Source organism: Piliocolobus tephrosceles, chromosome 4, assembly GCF_002776525.5.
Source record: "Piliocolobus tephrosceles isolate RC106 chromosome 4, ASM277652v3, whole genome shotgun sequence".
NCBI classification, from domain to species: Eukaryota; Metazoa; Chordata; class Mammalia; order Primates; family Cercopithecidae; genus Piliocolobus; species Piliocolobus tephrosceles.
Genome location: NC_045437.1, coordinates 105,994,924 through 106,017,656, shown reverse-complemented (window position 1 = coordinate 106,017,656; position 22,733 = coordinate 105,994,924). Strand labels below are relative to the sequence as shown.

At 37.3% G+C, this 22,733-nt stretch overlaps 1 protein-coding gene across 1 annotated transcript in view; it reads right to left on the bottom strand.

The window, feature by feature from the left end:
• Positions 1-979: 979 nt before the first annotated feature.
• FER (FER tyrosine kinase) overlaps positions 980-22,733 on the bottom strand; it is a 408,129-nt gene continuing 386,375 nt past the window's right edge. Inside the window, exons 18-20 of the mRNA XM_023212257.2 lie at positions 8,438-8,592; positions 2,931-3,053; positions 980-1,863 (exon numbers count right to left, since the gene is read on the bottom strand). Of these exons, the coding sequence (XP_023068025.1) occupies positions 1,721-1,863; positions 2,931-3,053; positions 8,438-8,592 (421 nt within the window). The 3' untranslated portion in view covers positions 980-1,720. The remainder of the gene's footprint in view (positions 1,864-2,930; positions 3,054-8,437; positions 8,593-22,733) is intronic.

Below are 22,733 nucleotides of genomic sequence, written 5' to 3'. Positions count from 1 at the left end.
AGCAAACAGCTGGAGAGGGCAGGAGGAATTTTCTATCCCTAAGCTCTTCCAATGAATGCAGACCAAATAATCACTAAGGTGATGTTTACCAGGACACAGGCCTGAGAACTTATAAAAGGCTTCCAGAACATATTTAGCCCTGAGCATGACCATCTTCTATATATGTATTATCCTGAGAGGCGACTATATACACATCGTGCAGTTAGTTCCCTAGATAAGAGTTAAGATACAGAATCCTACTTTCAACTGAGTTAGATTTTATCCACATGAGACATCTTCAGCACTATGCTCGCAGAACTGCCAGCTAATGGTAAGAATGTCCAGGGGGCAGTATAAGGGTCAATGAAGGTGGAAGTAGAAATGGGAGGGCTGTCCCTATGTCATCTTTCTCATTAATATTCACCTGACTTCTAGACTGTCTACTTCATTCACATCTGTCTTGCACCTTGGTAGTGTGTGTGTGCACATGTACACACGTGAATGTATTGGTGAACTAGAACCATGAAATTCTGACAGCTCTAAAAACTGGTAGAAATAAAGGAAATTACATTTTGGAATGCCCCCTCTAAGGTGAAGATGCTTAACCGAAAGTATGCTGTTATTTCTGTAGATTTGTGCTTTGCAGTTTCTCTCAAAATTTTTGTTGCCATTAAGAGGACTTTATGAATTCCTGAAACTTTTCTCAGGACCTTTTTGGTAAATTTAGACCATAAAATAGAATACGTATTATGTGTTTTTAGAATAGAATATGTGAATGTGTGTTTATACAGCCATAACTCTGATAAGGTGGTTTTATATTTTCACTTTCTTCTTTACTTTTGATAATCATTCTAGCTGCTCTTTTCTCCAGCCCACCCTCCTGTTCAAACCTGTTTCTTGCTTCACAGTTCTCTATAACATCCTTGAAAGGCAACTGCCTCAACTCTAACTTTAACGATGTTTCATGCATTGTGGTGTGTGTGTGGTTTTTTTTTTTTAGTAGAGACAGGGTTTCACCATGTAAGCCAGGCTGGTCTTGAACTCCTGACCTCAGGTGATCCGCCCACCTTGGCCTCCCAAAGTAGGGAGGGGGCTGGGCACTGTGGCCAGCCGATGTGCATTGTTTTCTGATGCCCAGACAGAGGAGGAGGAAAATGACAACCTTACGAATAATGTAGGAGCATGATGATTCTTACATTGGGCTTATACCTGGCAAGAAAGAAAAGAAAAACCTCAGGAGGTCCAAAGAATTCCCAATATAAAAATCTGTTTACAAATATAATCTTGCTTTGGCAGAGGAGAAAGCCAGCTGTGGTTGGAACATGTACTGCAAACATGGCATTACCAATACTGTTTATAGCACCAACTGAGTAGGGTCTGTGGCATAGGATGGCAGCCCACAAACTGTGCCTGAAGTAGAAACAAGATGTGAAAAGGATAGATGTTTTATCCTTCACACACTTAGAAGCCTGTGCATTTCCATTTGCAATGGCCTGAAATGGCAGGATTGCTATGGTTAGCTAAGAAAGCCCTTGGTAGGACTGCCTATTTATTTCTTTAACAAATTTGCGTTTGACTTTTTACAAGTGGAACATACTTTTAAAACACACAGTTAATAAAAAAAAAAAATGGTAGAAGACTGTCAAAGGTAACGTGGTATAAATTCATTGTTAATGAGGACAATAACGTTACTCTGCTGGAGGACAGAGTCCTGAAGGCTGGGTTTGGTGCCATCCTGTCACTATGTGAGTTTTTTCTTGATGATAGTGAGCTCTTTCTGAAGTTCACTGAACTTAGGGCGATTTTCAGGTTTATAATCCCAACACTTCATCATGATTTCAGAAATATCCTCTGGGCAGTTCTGGGGAGCTGACATCCGGTATCCTGAAGACCCAAGAGAAGGAGAACAGAGAATTTAGACTGGAGATAAGATACAGATGTTCACACAGGGCATTATGCAGTTATTAACTTTTAGTACCTTATGTTGTAGTTATATGGAAACAAAACATCCATTTCTGGGGAAGTTGATTTTTTATTTTCTACAGGTGATGCAGAATTCAATATTACAGAGTTGTAGACTTCTAATTCAAAGAACATTTTTTATTTGTTCATTTCTCAGAAAGTCTGATGTAAGATACATACAAATGCATATTTTAGTCGCTCTAAGTATTCACTTTCAGAACTAGATGCTGTGAGCAGTTTTAAAAAATCATCTCTACAACCTATGGTTTTCAAGATGAAGAGAAGATGAGGATTTTGTAAATGTGAATTCAATAGGGAAATAAAAATGAATATGAGTCATATTCTTTTACAGTCTGTTGCTTGGCAGTATTTCAGCAGTGCACTGGGTAGTGTGTGAGAGGTAAGAGAAGACAGGAAGGAAGTTAGAAAGGCATCTTCCTACACCCATGCCCCTCACTGGGGCCCAGACATTAGGGCATTGTATTTTATCATGAGCTTCTTTTGGTCGAGACTGTACACTACACAAGCGCATGCAAGCATGTCACCATTACTTAGTTATTCCCATCCGCGGTCTAGGAACCCCAAAGGGTTTCTTCAGAAGTGCGTCACATTCTCAAAAACTTCCTGAAGACTAACTACATTTCAATTTGGAATATTATTTAAAAGGAGGTTTATCTGGCATAGAATACAAGAGTTTGAGAAACATCACCCTATTTCTCTTAACGACAGGGAACAGCACAATCCTGCCAGACAGGGAAAGGGTGGAAGAAAAGCCTATATGCCTCTCTCTTGCATTGGAATCCTTTAAAGGGTTTGGATATATAAGTAAAGAGCAGAGATGTTAGATCAATCTGCTTCTGAACCCCAGAGATGGTCTCATAACACAGCCGAACAGTATTTCACACCCCTCTCCTCAAGCAGACACACTGTAAGCACCGCCTACCCCTGGGGCTGGACATGAACACTAACAATGAATGTATTTGGCTCACCTCTTTCTACTTGCTCTCTTGCTTGTTGATTGGTCATTCCAGGGTACGGACAAACCCCTAAGCTGAAGGTCTCCCAGAGAAGGATGCCAAAGCTCCACACGTCACTCTCTGAACTGTATCTCCCTAGAAGGGGAACAACAACCACAACCCTAGTGAGGCACAGTAGACAAGTAGGCAACCCTTCCTGTTATGTATGTCTGTGTCAGTCACGCACCACATAATGTTTGGTCAATGATGGAGCACATATATTACAATGGTCCTATTATAATGGAGCTGAAAAATTCCTATTGCCTAGTGATATGGTAGCCATGGTAATGTCATATAACACATTACTTTTTCTATGTCTAGATACACAAAAACAACTTACCATTGTGTTAAAATGACCTGTAGTATTCAATACAGTAACATGCTATACAGGTTTGTAGCCTAGATGTGTAGTAGCCTATATCATCTAGGTTTCTGTAAGTATACCCTATGATCATGGAATGATGAAACTGCCTAATGACGCATTTCTCAGAGTGTATCCCTGTCACTAAGCGATACATGACTGTATTTAAACTTACCAAAGGAGTTCGATATGCAGTCTTCCTATTCTCTTTACTGGTTTTATATTCCAGGTCTAGTAATATTACCAATTAAATAAATATTCTTCATGCTGCTAATTTAATCAAACCAGCTTCCAAATCACTCTCCCTCCCCCCAAGAATTAATATTCAGCCAGTGTGCAAGCTTACTTTCCCTGTGGTATCTGAGTATCTGAATGAGATAGATGGTTTATATAAAAAAGATATACGCTTTTACATATCAATCCTAGGAGATTAACCAAGTTGGATTCCTGCAATTTTGTCTTACGCCGCTTCGTTTTCTTTCCATTAAAATTACAAACAAACGTAAAGCAATGAGGCAAGTTTCTTCATTTCTCACTCATTGCTGTTTACAGAGGTTCTCACACGCTTAAAGGCCTCATTTTCTCCACTGATAGTTTCATTGACAAAAAATATTTTTGTGTGTTTTAAACAGTGGAAATTAACATAGCTCCCTAATAAAAACGTCTTTAAATTACATGGTGCCTTGTTTTGTTGAAATATCTGGGTGCGCCTGTTTTACTGAGCTACATGAGCTAAGCTCTTAGAATGTTTTTAGTAGTCTCCTAGAGAAGCACAGGGATACAAACCAGCACAAGGTATCTTCTAATCAACGAGGGGAAGTGGATCAGTCTTTGCCAATCTCCACCCTCTCCAAGAAGCTGAGTTTCCAAGATGTTCCCAACATATTTGTATTTTTCACTTACTTTTACATATACTATCATAACTAAACTCCATTGACAGTGGTGTTAAAGATTTCTTAAATTATTTCATTTTCTATCCCTCAGGTAGTTTCCTGTCTTAACTCCGCCACTGCAGGATTTATAAATGCTCCTCCTCCAAAACTGTCAAGTTACTTTAAAATAGGATGGCCTTTCTTAAAAAAAAAAAAAAAAAGGTACTTAGTGAAAACAAGAGTATGCCTGCCGTAATAACTGCTCTGACATCAGAGTGGGGTTGTACTAACTAACTGATTATCAGCTCCAGCTGTGTGAATTAGCTTCCTTCTTAGTAGACAGTAATTATGGACATTCTTGGGAGGAAGATTAATTTTCCTGTCTGCCTATCAACTCATTTCATGCTTGGCATTCAGTAATTTAATACTTTTCATGAAAGTCATTCTGTGGCTACAAGTTAAGACTAATTCTTTAAGAAAATGTAGGTTATACAGACTCGTATCTTATTTTGTAAGGTATCTGGGCAGAGATCAATAAAGACATATATTACATATAAATCAAGATCATACTTCAGATGTGAAAGCTTATAACCTAGCTCTTAAACCTGGATCTTTGAACCTGGTTTTGTTGGGTAATTTTAACAGACCAAGAGTAACTTACAATTGTATAGAATTTTGCTACTTTTCTATGTCTCATTTGATCTTCACAATACTCTATAGGGAAAAGGTCCTATCGTTCTTATCTTACAAATGAGGAAATTACGTAGAGTAGTAGATGGCTTGCCAGGGTCATGCAGCTAATGGCATAACTGGTTGGGAAATCTGCTCACCAAAAATTCTGCCTCCCTCCCATTTCACAGTACTTAGTTACATCATGCTAATATAACTAATTAGAGGATATATCAGCTCCAAATACCCAGGTGACAAAAGGAAAATTTCTGTTCAATAATTGATGATGAATAGATGATTTCTTAGTTGGAGATCAGCATTCTATTTTCCCTTCATAAAAACAGTACCTTTGGTGACAACTGTCAATAAGGATGGTAGCAATACATGCCAAACAGGCTTTGAGTATTCTACCATTTTGTATTTTTTTTTTTAAAGTATATGAGAGAGACATATAAAAAAAGATTTCTCAGCCATTTATGAGAAAAGTATGAGACTGTATCAAGAGTATTTTCATCTAGGAAGGAGAATGATCTGGTTAGCAATAGGGCTGGGAAGGCCCTTTAGTGTTGCTTTTTTTTTTTTTAAGCCAAATATACAAAAACAACACTTATGATAAAGCAGTGACAACAGGTTTAATTCTATGTCCCAGCCCTCACTTTTCTTGAGACAGGGTCTCACTCTATTGCCCAGGCTGGAGTATAGTGGCATGATCATGGCTCTATGGCTCTAAGACAGTTTCAGAGAGGTTCCTTGGACTGGAGGTTTCGTTCATCTACCCCAACCCCATACTACATGGGAGACTTGAGTGTTTCGCCCATTCTGAGACAAGAGTGAAGAAAGAGTATATACTACTTTCACATATGAAAGAAGTATTGGATTGGGCACGGTGGCTCACGCCTGTAATCCCAGCACCTTGGGAGGCTGAGGCGGGTGGATCACTTGAGGTCAGGAGTTTGAGACCAGCCTGACCAATATAGTGAAACCCTGTCTCTACTAAAAGTACAAAAATTAGCTGGGTGTGGTGGTGGGCACCTGTAGTCCCAGCTACTGGGGAGGCTGAGACAGGAGAATTGCTTGAACCCAGAAGGCAGAGGTTGCAGTGAGCTTAGATTGCACTGCTGCGCTCCAGCCTGGGAGACAGCAAAACCCCATCTCAGGAAAAAAAAAAAAAAAAAAAAAAACAACAACAACAAAAAAAACAAAACCCACACTAGGATTTAGAGTCAATCTTCAGTAATTTTAGTCTGTGGAAACTAAACTTCTCTGGGTTGCTAGGAGAAGGCCTGTAGAGTCAGGAACTCTCTCATTGGACTGGGTAATAAATACTACAAACGTCTCCTATATCAAAATCTCTCCTTCCTTGTCATCTAAATTGTTCTATGTTTTATAAAATTTACTAAAGGCTACTAAAAAAAAGTCCCTCACTATAGATCAAGGATCTTCAGAGACTGGGCGCAGTGGCTCATGCCTGCAGTCCCAGCTACTCCAGAGGCTGAGGTGGGAGGATCCCTTGAGCCCTGGAGGTTGAGGCTGCAGTGAGCCATGATTATGCCATCGCACTCCAGCCTGGGTGACAAAGTAAGACCCTGTCTCAATTTAAAAAACTCTTTAGACTTGTCCTTATTACTTAAAATGCGTTAGGTCTGGCTGTTAGATATATCCAGAATTGAAACTTTAATTTGTAAATACAACACTTTAGTCAGCTTGAAATTCAAAAAGTACACTGTGATCAAGAGGCAGAATTTTACTTGGCAAACTGTTTAAGAGTAAGAGGACTTTTAAAGGCTATATAACACAGAAAATCTGGCAAACAGAGTTGAGAGCAAATTCTAGAGTTGGATTTTACTGGTAAGACTTTAAGGACTCCCAAACCCAGTTACAGCTTCCTTAGTGCTTGAAAATGTTTTGTCATCTAACAAAAACCTTTGTGTAAATATGAGTATTATAATCTTTTATTCTGTGATCATTCCCCTTAGTAATATAATCTGACCCTAGAGTTAATAATAAAAATCACTGCAGAGAGGAATCACTATGGAAAACAGCAGGTCTGCCATTTTCTCTAGATTCTAAGGAATCGTGGAACTGGCTTGCAGTCACTAGAAAGCTCGTAAGAACCTCTCTTGCGGACATACTGAAAGACAAACTAAGGGTGAGGGTTAGTATCTGTGGTAGCTGGGTCAGCCCCAATCAACTTCCAAACCAATTCCATTCAAAACTTTATCTGGAAAACATTTGGTGGTTCCTCAAAAAGTTAGATGTAAAATTACCATGACTTCTAGTAAATACCCAGAATAACTGAAAACTGCCCAAATATACAAAAATGGATAAATAAATGGTTGTATATCCATACAGTGAATTATTCAGTCCTAAAAAGGAACGAAGTACTGATACGTGATATGACATGGATGAACCTCAAAAATCTTATGCTAAGTAAAATAAGCCAAGACACAAGATATTACATATTGTATAATTCCACTTGTATGAAATTCCCAGAAGAGGTAAATCCACAGAAATAAAAGGCAGATTGGTGGCTACTAGGGGGCGAGGGGATGGAAGAATGCAGGGGAGAATGCTTACTGGGGACAGGGTTTTATTTTGGAATGATGAAAATGTTTTGAAACTAGAGGTACTGGTTATACGACATTGTCAATTGTACTAAATGCCAATGATTGTCCACTTTAAAGTAATTAATTTTACGGTATGTGAATTTCACCTCAATTTTTTAAAAAAGCTTTCTCTAATTTACGAATTAAATTAAGGCATTTATAAATGCTTTACAAATTAGTTCCCATAATGAGGTAATATTTCATTTTAAATCAACAAAGAATCATTTTACGTTTTTATTCAAAACATACCATACCCACTCACCAAGCCATGGCTCATATGCTGCTTCCCTTAATGAAAATGTAATTTCTAATTTCACTTAAAGCACACTCTTTTTTTTTTTTTTTCCTCTTAAATTCTTGAGTTGTCATTCATCTTGTTATGGCCCATTTCATCCCAACCACAGATAATGCAAGTTATATTTATTTCCAATTACAATGACACATAAAAATTCAAGTGAAAAAAATCCCTGCTGTTTTAAAATATAATTCCCATCTCCTTCTTTGCTCAAGATTTATATCAGTTCCACAGACTGAGATGCTAAGAAACCACATCGATTTCAGAGTGAGAAACTACAGAACTGATTGACTTAATATTTTAGGAACCTAACATTAGATGAGGTTATCGGACCAATTATAAGACATTTGAAAGAAATGGTCTAGAGCCACAGCAACACTTACTCTGTGTATAATCTATTACAAAGTCATTTTTTTTTTTTGGTATTAAAAACCCTCTCAGATGTACAGTCATATTTAAAAGTACTTATATCTACCTTTTTAATATAGCAATGTTACATATAGAAATCTAATCAATAATTTCAACAAATTAAAAGGTATGAAATTCACTCATTTGTGTTGATCCTTAAATCATTCTAACTTGCATTCTGTGCTACCCCTGTAAATTTTGCTTGTGAATGTTTTGTGCTGATGCCGTTCATTTTTACCACCAAGAAAAAAAAAGTGGTCTATTCTTACCGTAATTAAGAGCTTCTGGTGCTGTCCATTTAATGGGAATCTGCTTTAAGCCAGAAGATGAATACACTCCACCATCCTCTTGACGAGACATTCCAAAGTCACTGATTTTCAGAACATTATTTTCACCCACCAGGCAGTTTCTTGCAGCAAGGTCCCTAGGTTACAATAAGACATAGAAAACGCCTATTAAAATAAATTGAAAGCCACTTTCACATTCATGATTTCCACACTTTGCATTTTTACATTTGCAATGTATTTATAATGAGGTTAAGAATGCTTGTGATTTACCAGTCCTCCTCATCTTTTCTGTCATAGGTAAAAAACATCCATGAGAACATATGCATATGGAATAGGCCACATGCTAGTTTTCTAGGTACCACATATATTTCCATTTAAATAGAAAAACACTGATTCTAGCTTTAAAAGAGAAAATTACAGAGGAGAGGCTAAGCAAACTTGGTATTACTTCTCCTTTGGCTTTCCTAGAGCAGCATGGTCCAATAAAGTAGCCATCTGCCACATGTGCTACTGGACACCTACAATGTGGTTAGTGTGACCAAGAAACTGAATTTTTCATTTTATATACTTTTAGTTAGTTACATTTAAATAGCTGCATGTGCCTAGCAGATACTGAGTAGACTCTGGTAGACAATTCTTAGGGCTTCCGAAAGGTTGGAAAGTGGCTGAGGTACCAGAGAGGTTGGCAACTCTTTTTCTGCTGCATCTGGCCCTGTCTCTCTCTCATCCACCTCATCTCGTCCAGTCTCCCTATCACTTACTATATCCCAGCCATACTGGGCTTCTTTTTGTCCCCAAATGCAGGACGAGTCCCCTAAATGAGGCAAGCTTGTTTGTACTGCATACCCTTTGCACTCTAGTGTTCCCCTTTGCCTCCAGTGTTCTTCCAGTTTTGCATAGCTGGCTCCTCTTCCTTCATTCTTAGCCCAAATATTCTCTCTTCAGAGAGTTCTTTCCTGACCACTCTAATCTTCCCAAGTCTTTCTTTGGGGAGGACATTCAATAACCAAATTCATATACAGCCATCCCTTGGGATCCATGATTGGTTCCAGGACCCCCCTCAGATACCAAAATCCAAGGATGCTCAAATCCCTGATATAAAATGGTGTAGATTTGCCATATGCACATACTCCTGTATACTTTAAATCTCCTGTATACTTTAGATCATCTCTAGATTACTTATAATACATAATACATTGTAAATGCTATGTAATAGTTGTTGGAAGTCTATATATGTTTAGTACAGACACAACCATCTATTTAAAAAAAAACTCTCTCTGGATGGTTGAATCCACAGATGTGGAACTTACAGTTACGGTCATATATAAAAAGAATAACATATAACCAAGTGGAGCTTGTCCTAGTAACACAAGGTTGGTTTAACATTTTAAAAGTAATCAATGTTATTCACTAGAGTAACAGAATATAGGAGGGAAAAACTTGATAATTCCAACTGATGCAGAAAAAGCATTGGACAAGAATTCAAACCCAATGATAAAACTCAACAATCTAGAAATATTAAGGAATTTATTTAACCTGACAAAGGGCATATACAAACAGTTAAATCCCTAACATTACACACTTAAATGGTGAAACGCTAAATTGTTTTCTTTTGAGGTCAAAGCAAGGATACCTGTTTTTCACCAATTCTAGTCAAAGGGATCTCTTGGAAATAATTTTACTTCTTTTCTGATATCTGCCTCTCAGTTTTTCATGTGTTCTCTTATGTCTTTTTCAATTTGAAAATCTGATGTTTTTTACATAGAAAATCTTTGGGAATGTTTATAACAAGAACTAGAAGTAATGAATTTTACAAGGTTGCAAAAATACACAAAGTATTCTTGTAAGCAGCAAACAGTTGGAAAATACATTCCATTTACAGTAGTACCAGTAAGGCAAATACCTAAAAATAAATCTAACAAAAGACAAGTCCTTTATACTTCAAACTACAAAACTTGACTGAAAAAAATCATAAATATGTGAATATTAATATGGCAATTCTTCCCAAATTAATATATAGATTTAATGCACTCACAACCAAAAATTCTGGCTGATGTGCTGTAGAACTAGATAAATGGAGTCTAAAACGTATATGGAAATGAAGGGTTCTACAATAAAGTAATTTTAAGAAAGGTGTACAAAGTTGTAGGACTTACCTAACCTGATCTCAAATTCCACTAGAAAGCTGTAATTCTCAATACAGTTTAGCATTGGTAGAAATGTTTAAAGCTCAATTGAATAGAACAGAGAGGATCTACAAACACACGCATATATGTATAATCAACTAATTTTTTTGGCAGAGGTACAATGGCAAGGTAGTATGCACCTCCCAACTCTAGCCAGTGGGTCAAATGCCATCACCCTTGGTCAGAATGAGTTTTTAGTCACTGCAATGCTTTAGTCATGTATAGGATTTCATTGTTAGTACTTTCTTTAGAGTAATATCTATGTTTTATAGCTACATACACTTCTGTTGTCATAACTATCTTCATTGCACCACCAGTTTAGAGATCTGTTCTTTGAAATGAGGATTACAGTTCTATGAGAGGCCAAATTAAAACTAATTTAGAGATATGTCAATTGAGTGTAAATAAAATTTCAATAACATTTACAGAAAATGCTACTTCCTTTGGGCTGCATTTAGTTCAAGTGAGTGGAAATGGGATCTTTTTGAGATAATCTATGCATTAAATAAAACCTTAGGCCTTTATGCCACAAGCATGCACTGCATACTCAGTTTGCCAAATATTCTAATAAGTATTAAAGGAGATAGAAAAAAGGATATGGTGTCTGGGATAAGAAGCCAACAATCTAATTTGGGAGATAAGGCAATCACACACCTTTCTTCCTCCTTTCCTCTCTAGTCTCTTTTTTATTAAGCCTACTATTGCCCAGTACTGAGTCACACTTTGGGAGACACACTAGTACTCCCAGCCTCTTCACACATAAAACTGCTAGAGAACAATCAGTGTGAACCTGTGTGTTACAGACTGCAAATCCTACAGGAATTCAGAGGTGAGAAATCTCATAATAGGCTGGTGTTGTCATTCACCCGAGGTATCAGAGATAGCTATATCTCACCACACGCAGAGGGACATAACAGCAAATGCTGCTCACTGCCAAAAGGAGATGGAAATGTTCCACTTATGTGTGTTGAGTAATCTTACTTGAAGATTCAAACTTCTGAGTGTGTACCAGAGGTGTCCTCCAAGTCATACATAATATGAGACAGGCTAATTAAGGATTAAATAAGAACAGAAAGCAGTTACAGGAACGCCAAGGCCAGCAGGCAATGGAGATGAGTAAATTTTCTTCACTGTCTAGAAAGCACAATGGTGCACATCTTGTTCTGTGGCTATGTTCACTCTTAGAGCATGCCCTACAGTAAGCCAGGAATCACCATGAAGCTGAGCCAGTGTTCTCCTTTGCAATGCTATTTTGCTCCAGGCATTGTTTACTTGCCGCTATGATTCTACAAAGTCGGGATTTATTCCTCATGTAAAAAACGAGTTAGAGAAATATTTGCTTTTTTTTTTTTGTATAAAAACTATTCCCACTGGGTCTGGATAATACTGAGCCACAAATAACTACTAGCACTTATGAGGAGAAAACCTCTTTAAGGCCCTGGAGTTTCCTGATTCTGGCTGAAACATGGCATAAAACCAACAACCCAGGGAGTGAGGAATAAATGAAGCATACTTCATTTGCTCTACTATATTCTGACAAAAAGGGGAGAATTATCTTATTATACAAAACGCATTTAGATAGTTAGCTGCAAGCATATTTGGGGGACACTGCAATAGTTAAATGCACCAACTTTTAAAAATATATGAATTACATTATTTTCTAATTTTTGTATCACTTATACACAGATACATGTTCTTTAAAAATTTAAACACAAAAAATGTGACCAAACGTTTTCCATTGCCAATTCCATTTGACTCATTGTTATAAATTTAGATACATTCTTATTATATAAACTTTGTACCACATGTATGTATTTGTTTACAAACCTTACTAATTGTACATTTCTTGTTCTGACATTTATTCTAATATCATCTGATGTCCTTCAGAAAATGTTAATAATTTCCTCCATACAGGCCAAGTGTACTGCTTGGCAGATTTATTTACTTTTTTTTTTTGTTGACAATTGCGAGTACATGGTTCCGTTACTTATTTCCCCTATTATTCTTAGTTGACATATAATAATTGTACATATTTATGGGACAGTGATATTTTGATATATGTAATGATCAAATCAGGGTAATTAGCATATCTATAATCTCAAACATTTATCATTTGTGTCACGAACAGTGAAATCTTCCCTTCTGGTTTCTTGAGAATATAGAATAAATTAACCTTATCCATTCTACACTGCTGCAGAACACCAGAACTCTTTCTATCGAGCTATAATTTTGGTATCTACTAACCCAATCTCCTTCCACCCTCCCCACCTCTCTACCCTTCCCAGCCTCCTGTACCTTACAATTCTACTCTCTTCCTCCACAAGCTTGATTTTTTTTTAGCTCCCACATGAGTGAGAACATGCAGTATTTATCTTTCTGTGCCTGACTTATTTTGCTTAACATGATGTACTCCAGGCTCATCCATGTTGCTGCAAATGACAGGATTTCATTCTTTTTAAACAGGTAAACAGTATTCCATCGTGTATGTATACACACCACATTTTCTTTTGTTGATGGACATTTAGGTTGATTCCTTATCTTCAGTATTGTGAAGAGTGCTTTAATAAACATACATATCCCTTTGATATACTGAGTCTCTTTCCTTTGGACAAATCTGCTGGATCATATGTTCTACTCTTAGTTTTTTTTAAGAAACTTCCCCACTGTTTTCCATAATATGTATATTAATTTACATTCTCAGCAACAGTGTATAAGAGCTTCCTTTTCTCTGCATCCTTGCCAGCATTTGATATTTGTCTTTTTTTTTTTTTTTTTTTTTTGAGATGGAATCTTGCTCTGTCACTCGGGCTGGAGTGCAGTGGCACGATGTCGGCTCACCGCAGCCTCCATCTCCCACATTCATGTGATTCTCCTGCCTCGGCCTCCCGAAGTGCTGGAATTGCAGGCATGAGATGCCGCACCTGGTGTTATTTGTCTTTTGATGATAGCCATTCTAACTGGGGTGAAATGATATCTCACTGTGGTTTTGATTTGCATTTCCCTAATGATTAGTGTTGAGCTGTTTGAGTTTCTTGGATATTCTAGATTTTAGTCCCTTGTCAGATGAATAGTTTGCAAATATTTTCTCCCACTCTACAGGTTGTCTCTTCACTATGCTGATTGTTTCCTTTGCTGTGCAGAAGCTATTTAATTTAATATAGTCCCATTTGTCTATTTTTGTTTTAGTTGCCTGTGCTTTTGAAGTCATGTTAGCTGTAAAACCTTTGCCTAGACCAGTATCCTGAAGCATTTCTCCCATGTTTTCTGAAGTAGTTTTATAGTTTCAGGTCTTATGTTAAGTCTTCAGTCCATTTCTATACATGGTAAAAGCATCAACTTTTAAGTATTATATCACTTATTAGCTCTTGGAGGTTTGGAAATTTACTTAGTCTTAGCTTTAGTTTTCTCATTTGTGAAATGGGGATAATAATTGTACCTACAACATGAGGTTTTCGTGAGAATTAAATATGTAAACCACTTAAACAGAAAGTAGTCAGTGTCAATAAATGTTAGTCACACACAGATATAAAACTGTACGTTCATCATAGGAAGACTTGAATTTAGCCTCAGAAACAACGCATCAGGAAGTCTGCCTCCTTCCGGTTTCTGATTAGATTCAACTATATGACAATTTTCTCATCATATGAATATAAAAGACAGTCAGTTTAGTTCTCCTAAAACCAACGTAAGTAGTATTTTTACTGTATGCCGGGTACTATTTGAAGCACTTTTCATATGTTAAGTCACTCAGAAATTACTGTACTTATGATCTCCATTCCTATAGATGATAAAACTGAAGCCTAGGAAGTTAATCAACTTGCCCAAGGTCACAAAGCTAGTAAGTGGAGGAAAGCAGACATTGAATCCCAGCAACACAGCTCCAGAGTCTGTAATTTTAGCCACCTACTATAATGCTTCTCAATATAGCTAATAATCCTCTTTGAGAATGTAATCAAATGACACACACCTTAACCCATGGCCAATGGCCATAACTTCTGAATTTTAAGTAAGAGGCAAAATGGATGACCTTTAGGAAAGGAGGTGACACTTTAAACTCCCTCCCTGTCCCCTAAAAAACAACAGAACAAACAGCCTATATAATACACATATAAAAATCTTTTTTCTAATAAGCAGCCAAATGTCACCAATTGCTCTGAAATAATATATGAGTGTCCTGATGAAGGAGAGTAAGACTGCCTGTTTCTTGCAAAATTTTGCACACAGTAACAGAAGTGGGACCATAAACTGTCTCTTAGAGCACACCAGGAAACTGAGGTTGGGCGAGGTGGGGTGTCTTTGGCAATAGAGGTGGTATGTTGAGTGCTTTTTTAAAAAACAAAAACAAAAACAAGGCAATACCATAGGCACTATTTAGCTGAAAGTAATGGGATCAGAGATTGACCAAAAAATAAATGGCTACCCAGCTTCTGCGTGTCAGAGGTTGCTTATTTCCATTTCAGAATCTACCTTATTATTTCTTTTGAACAAAATACATATATATGAAATCTCCCTACATTTCTCATTTTCAGTGCACTGCTGATTTCACTCTGTTTTCCATTCATCATACTGTTCCTCATCTCTTCTCTTCTCTTTGCAACCTTCTTTACCACACTTCATCCCTCTCTCTGGTAACTTCTGTGCCCATTACTAATGGGGCACTTATTTCTCAAAGAGGCTCCAAAGGAAGCCTGCAGCTGTAACACTGTCAAAATTAGTACCATTATTAAAATGTGTCTGTTCTCTTTCTTTGAAGAATTGTTCCAGTGCCACAGACTTCTGGGAGGATGAAAACAGAAGTCCCGCCTCTTTGAATGCAGCTATCAACTGATGTAGAGTGAGAACATAATTTGTGCTTTTTTTTGTTCAGGGTTGGTTCAATGCCCTACAGATATTTATTGTGAGAGTAAATGACTGCTTATTCTTGAAGGATCTCTCCTGCTACCTGTCAGGATACTCAGAATACATAGTATTTGAGTCCTCTCATTTACTTAAAGCCACTGTTAAAATGCAAATATGTTCCTTGTGGGGAGTACTCATATTTTAGCATAAATATACCACTTACTCATATTTTAGCATAAATTATTTGAATAGATAATCGAATAGACATCAAAGTCTTAAGGGATTAGGAGGACAGGGCTGATATGTTCTGACAGTGGGAAATAATAAGGGAAAACTGGTTGAGCAGAGCAGGCTTGGGTGAGGCATGAAGTAGGCTTTTAAGGAATAGTCAGTTTGGGCACTGGGTGAATTCTGAAGGGTATGACAGAGCACTGGGTGGGGGCAAGAATGCAGACGTAACTTATAAAAAATTTGTATAGGGCTAGGCCCTGATGTATTTATTCTATACCAGGTTATTTCTTCTCAATAGCAGAGGAAGATCCCACTGGTGGCTTGGATGCCTCAACCACTGAGTCCATTTACTATAGTGGAGGAAGGTTCTCTCTCTGGAGAAACAGAGGCCTGTGGTGATTCCCTTCAATGAGGTTGCTGCCTGATGGCTGGAACACGAAACAACCAAGTTGTTGCCTGGTACAGCTGACTGAATGGGAATCAATTATGGAAAATACTGTTAGTCATCTGGCTTTCTTTATAATGGCCATGCTCAGCACAGAGAAGTGCTTGCCGCTTTTGGATCTTTTATCTCATTTCCTTGGGCGACTTCCCTATAAGAGAATTCTGGTTGGACATGTACAAGTGCAAATTCCACATATTCTTTTCTTTAGCTTAGAAATCATATTCCTAAATAAAGCAAGGGAACTCATACTAAATATGAATGTTGAAGATAACTCGGAACCAAACACACAGTTATAAAGCTTGTCTTAAATTTACCCAAAAAACCCAAGGGGACCTTTCTTTGCATTTGATCATTGTGATTAATCTGGATGGTTTATAGTTTATGAAATAGGTACTAAATTTGTATATTCAGATATAAATCTCTCTCAGTCAATGTTGTCCGCTCCCTATCACCTGTGGGCCACATTGTGAAATGAGATATCAAATCTCCAGGCACAAATTTTAAATAAATATTGATCTATTGTTAAACTTCTTAATAAAGATTCTGGTCTAGAGGAACTTGGTGGGGGTACAGATTAAAAACATTTAAGTAAATGTTTTCATCTCTTCAGTTCACAGAAACATATCAAATTTTACTGGGCAATTTAATAACAAAAACTGAGCTTTGTCTTAAACAAATTAAAGGCCACTAGCTGTCTGAGGCTACAATAAAATGCACTACAAGGACCTGGCTCAGAAGTTAGCCTTAGTATTGATGGCGATAGCCTCTACTCCTAAAAGACTTCTGGAAGAGAAATTTAAAAAATATACACTCACTCCCATTCTGAGACTATGAAGTGAAAATAGAAGTACTTGCCTGAGTGACAAAAAACATAACTTAAAATATTATACTTGGATGCAATAAGTTACCTGAGCAACAGACAGAAAAAAGTGACAAAACCACTCCTTACTGAATAGTCATCATGATAATGGCTATCATTTATTGAGTGCTTTATATGTGCCAGATACCATTTTAAATGTCTTTCATATAACCCATGCTCTTTCAATACTCAACTTCATGCATACCAATCTGTACACTACATACTTCCACAGATTTTTTCCATAAGCAATGATGCAAACATTTGCATTGTTGGAAGTTCTGGACTAGGGATTAGTAGAGTTTTCACCCAGTTTTTTCTTAAAGCTATATAAGCTTATATGTTCCACATTTTCCTGGACCTTGGAAATGAGAGCACCAGTTCTTGATTTTCTGAGCATGAGGGCTGCTGAATAATGTCAAACAATTTTATGATCCTTTGCACCACACATCAACCCAGATGTCATGTTTTTAAATGGCTGACAGCAAAAATACAACATGACGAAAAGCTACTAAGAATTTGATAATGTTTTGAAGTGAATTTACACTCTACTAATCATACCAATAAAAGAATAGTGCATATAGATAGATATATGCAGACATTATTCTGTATCAGATGATGCTGGATAGACACTTGGAACACTTGCAGTAATTTGGAGGAACCAGGGGTCCATGGTGCACCAGCTGGTGGCCAGCATATGACCCTTTCAACTCTAACATTCTGCACATTCCAGGTTAAAGGCATTGTCTTCCTGTAAGTAGCCAGATGAATCTAGCCTCACAGAGGTGGTAGATGGCCCTGGCAAAGAGCTTTCCATGTTGCCAGTACAACAGTGGGTATCAGCAGCTAATGAATGCAAGTCACACTCAGAGGGTAAGTTAGAAGAGTTCCACTACCCAGGAGCTCTACTATAACAATGCATGTATCCTCTAGCTTGCCTTTGCTGAATAACTGTGGGTTACAACCAAGAAATCACACTTCCCAACCCTGTAAGAATATTGGCAACCATTGACTGACACCTATTATGTGTTAGGCACAATGCTAGGAACTTAACCTATTATCCCTAATCCTAACAATCACACTCACAGGCATAGATGTCTTTGTACATGGTTATAGAAACAGGCTCAGAGATTAAATAACTTGCCCAACATCACATAGCTGGTGAATGAGTATGGAATCTGTCTTGCTCCAAAGCCCTAGTTCTTTGTTTTCCAGTGTTGAGTGTTCTTTTGGTTTCTTTGAAATACTATTCATTTTATCTTGATAAAAGTTATACTGTTTAATCCCTGAGTAGATAGATTTCTGCCATTTTGTTCCTGGGAACTATTTTCTTTCCCATTTAAGATTAATGAAATAAAGCCCTTGACTTGGTACTTAGGCTATGGAATAAGAATATATTGGGAGGACTAAAATATGCATTTTTTCTATTCTATTTTCTATAAGGGTATATAACAATTACTCTATAATCATTTGTTATCGTTTATAATTTCATGAAGTGATATACATAGTCACACTAAGACCTAAATTAAGATATAAAAGGCACATAAAGATACAGAGCAACTGCGTAATCTGTGATGCACAAGGTGCCATAATGAGCCTCAGGAACATTTAAATTTTTATAGTCTGCAAAATGTTCAGCTACTAATGAACAAATACACCCTAATTATAGTGGAATGCACCTAGATTTAGATACTGAATCATCTGCAGTGGTTAACTCTTTGCAGTATTTTCTTCTTTGTACAAGGGATGCCACTGACTTTGTACTTCACCAAGAGTGTCAATAATGGACTGTGTCCCCTAAATTCTCCCAACCAGACAGCTTTATGGTCAGCTTGCACATTTACCTCTGGTTTGGGGATGTCTGACTCCTAGGCCACACTCCTGGGTGGCAGATGGCAAACTCCTCATCTGGCATATCATCACAAAAAGCATTTTTAGAATAGTTTTGGTCCCTACATACAAAGGGGAAATATATTTATTGTAGCACCAGTATTCTGTTAATGGAAAACAGTTTTCAGTATTTATAGGAATTCAAAAGAAGTAATGACTTTCTTTTATGTATCTCAACAGTTCCTTCTTTGCCTCCCATTTACATTCTTTTAAAATGAAAGTTTCATTATTCCCATTTCAATTTCTAATATTGCTTTCTATGTTTATGAAGTAATATCCCAGGTGACTTTAAAATAAATTTCCCTTCAGTCCTATGATTGCTTGCAGTGTACAAAACTGAAATAGAGTCTAAGTTATGAATACAGGTCTATTTTACAATAATTCATTTTTATCTTGAAACAAAGATCTAAAATTCAATTTCTTTTCTGTCTCTATATATTTTCTTTCCATAGTCAGGAAAGCTTGCTTTATCTTTGTTCAATTTTAATTCTGCATTATGTTTGATAAGACTTTATGGTATTAAGACTTGATTTCATATGCATAGCTACTTTTCTTGTAGTTCTCCAAGATAAAGGTTTTTAAAAATATTTACCTAAAATATTCACCAAATGTCCTTCTATGATGAGTTGTTACTCATTTTGTGATTCTTTGATGTAATTCATAAAAAATGTGCATTGTGCATTCATGAAGGATTACTTGTCTGAGCAAATATTAACTTTGCATATACATGTGTCCTTCTGGTCTCTTAATGAAATTTACTTTTACTAACTTGCAGACCACAGTTACATAAAAGTGTCTGGTGGACAAAATAATTTATATAAATGTAAAATTTATAATGCCTGAAGGGTTTGGAAGAATTCTGGCAAATTTATAGCAATTTCCAAATTACAAGAAGAAAAATGTTTGACAGCTGCTTAACGGCATTCGGCAACAGTGTACAGCAATGGAGGCAAGTGGGTATCACAGGATCTTGGTGAAATTCAGTGAATTACTTTTGTAAGAACTAGGACATAGGATTTTAGAATTCTATGAAATATCAAATGGTCATTTTAGTGCTATTAGATAGTAGGCCTTTTAGATTATTCAAAATATTTTTTAAACATGCCAGTTTATGATAAATAGTACAAATGAAGAGGTATGGGGGAAGGGGCTTCCATGCCCTCTCTGGGTGTGCTGCCCTCCAGAACCTGCCTCATCTTTAGCTATCTGGAAGCTCTGGAAACACTATCCTTTTAGGTTTTTATGCAGGCTTCAATACACAGGCATAATTGATTAAACTACTGGTGACCAATTTACCTTCAGCCCTCCTTCCCTCCCCAGAGATTGGGGGATGGAGACAAAAGTCCCAACCCTCCAGTCATGCCTTGGTCTTTGTGGTGACCAGGCCCCATCCTGAAGCTCCCGAGGGGTTGCCAGCTGTCAGTCAACTCATTAGCATATAAAAAGACATCATTTATGCCAGGAAAAGGGGACAAAGACCAAATATATATTTCACAATATCACAGTCAACTCCCAGTCTTCTAACGGGATCTGTTACATCCAAAGGATATATAACTTAAAAGATACTGGGACATTACTAGAATTCATTTAGTCATTAATACTGTAATTTGTCCAGTTCATCATATTGTATGAATATACTCCCAGAGTGAGGCCACTCAGGTTTGCAGGCTTCCAAAGCAGGAGTAGTCTCAGAAAATATACAGGTTCACTCTTTCAGGCATTTGGTATAATTAAGTTAAAAGACAATGTCATCTCTTGCTCTGAGCCTCTTTTAAGGTAATACAATATTGGATTTCTCTCATATAACCCATTTGTTCATTTCTTTACCCTCAGCTACTGTTTTTCCTTCTGTTCATTCATACTGAAACTTTTCTACCTTTGGAAGGGACATTAGGTTTGGCTATCCTGCTTGTCTAGACTATAGGCAACAATCCTAGTCCAGCAAGTACCTCCCCCTCAGACCACTCCCATTCAGATAGGGTAAGGTTACACTGGGGCAGAACTAGTAGGCTATTTTTACTATCAGGCAATATAGTTGCATTCATTGTTAACTCCAATTCTGGCAGAAGGCCCTCAGGAAATCTGACATAAGGTTTAAGAACTGTAGTTACAAAGTAATTAGGGTCTATATTTGCAACCACTTTTAAGACCTTGTTATTTTGGCACAAATGGTAATGAATCTGACCTTAAATACATGCCAAAGACAAAATGTAACTTGGACTACAAAATATACAAAATGTTTGGCAATGATGGTGGAGAAAAGAGACAATCATTTCTGGTTATTTGATCTGGGAACTGAATCAGGAAACATTACTAAGTCTCTATTATGCAGATGAATTTGTATGTTCTAGGAACACAGCAATCTATGGTTATTGGCTGACAGATACACAAAAACCCTTACTATTTTAAAACGGAATAGACATACTTCCAGTTTACTTTGGAGTTTTTGCAAAGTACCATTTCTGTTAATCTTGTAATCACACAGAATTTAGCCATGTAAAACAGGATATTCATTCATGTATGTACATATCAACCAGCTGGCACACCATTCATTTATTGAGATCTTACTCATAGCAAGTCCTCTGCTATATACTGCAGATACAGATAAACTAATTCCTTTCCTCAAAGAGTTCAATTCCATAAGAAGAGACAGTTATGCAAACCCATAAATTGCAATATTGAAAATTCCAAGTTTGAAGGTAATGCTCAGAGGTAGGCTCTCAGAGACAGTTGTGGTATGAAAAATGAAGCCATAACATTTTGTATTTCTCCACCCTTTTGTATCTAGGCTAATCTAGCAGAATGTGGTGGAAGTGATGGTGTGAAGTTTGGAGTGTAGGCCACAAGATACCTTGCAGCTTCCAACTTTTGTCTTTCTGGAACATTCCTAATACCATGTAAAGAAGCCCAGGTGAGAAACCATGTCGGATGAGAGGGACTCAACCTACAGCCAGCATAAAGGCCCCAGACATGTAAGTGTGAGGGTATGTTATACTCTCCAGCACTGGTAAGGTTACTGATGACTGAAGCCACAAAAAAGATTCCTGGGTAGAACACTGGAAAACCATTCAGCCGAGCCCAGCACAAACTGTTAACCGAAACTGATAGAACAATAAGAAAATAAACAGTTGTGTGTTAAGACATTATACTTTGAGACACTATACGATAAGACAAAATACTTTGGGGTGGTATTTTATGAATCAATAGGTAACTGATACAACAGATTTATTAATAGTGCAAATGATAGCTCAACAGTAAGAATGGGCAGAGTTGGGGTTAGAGATGGAAGAAAAATGATCACTGTTCAGGGAGGGAACGAAGCTAATTACCTGCTTCTTTCTCATTCACACCTGATAGAAAGTTGTTGCAGGGGCCTTCTCACTGGTGTAATACTGTCTTCTGTCTTGGCTTCTCCAACTTTGAATTCATTTTAACTGGTTTGTTATGAGTTACAAACCTAAATTTTCCCTCTTCCAAGCTTTGCTGCACCAACATCTGCCAGGCTATTAAGTCATCTCTCTGTTAAAATATACCCCAACAGACAGACAAGATGGAAACCCTGTGGCTAACATGAGAAAATGAAAAAAAAGAAAAAAATCTCATGGCTAGTAGGATGAGGGGTTGGTCCCAATGCTATGCCATAAGTTTTCCTATAATCAAGCAGAAACCAGCTCCTGAGAAGCATTGCTGAAACAACTATAGCTGGAAATTTTCCCAACCAACCCTGACAGACCACTGGATGCCAGCTGACAACCCCTTTCCCCTGCCTTGCGGTCCTGCCATTACTCAAATTGGAAGAGGATCTGTTTTATAAATATTGTTTATTGATAG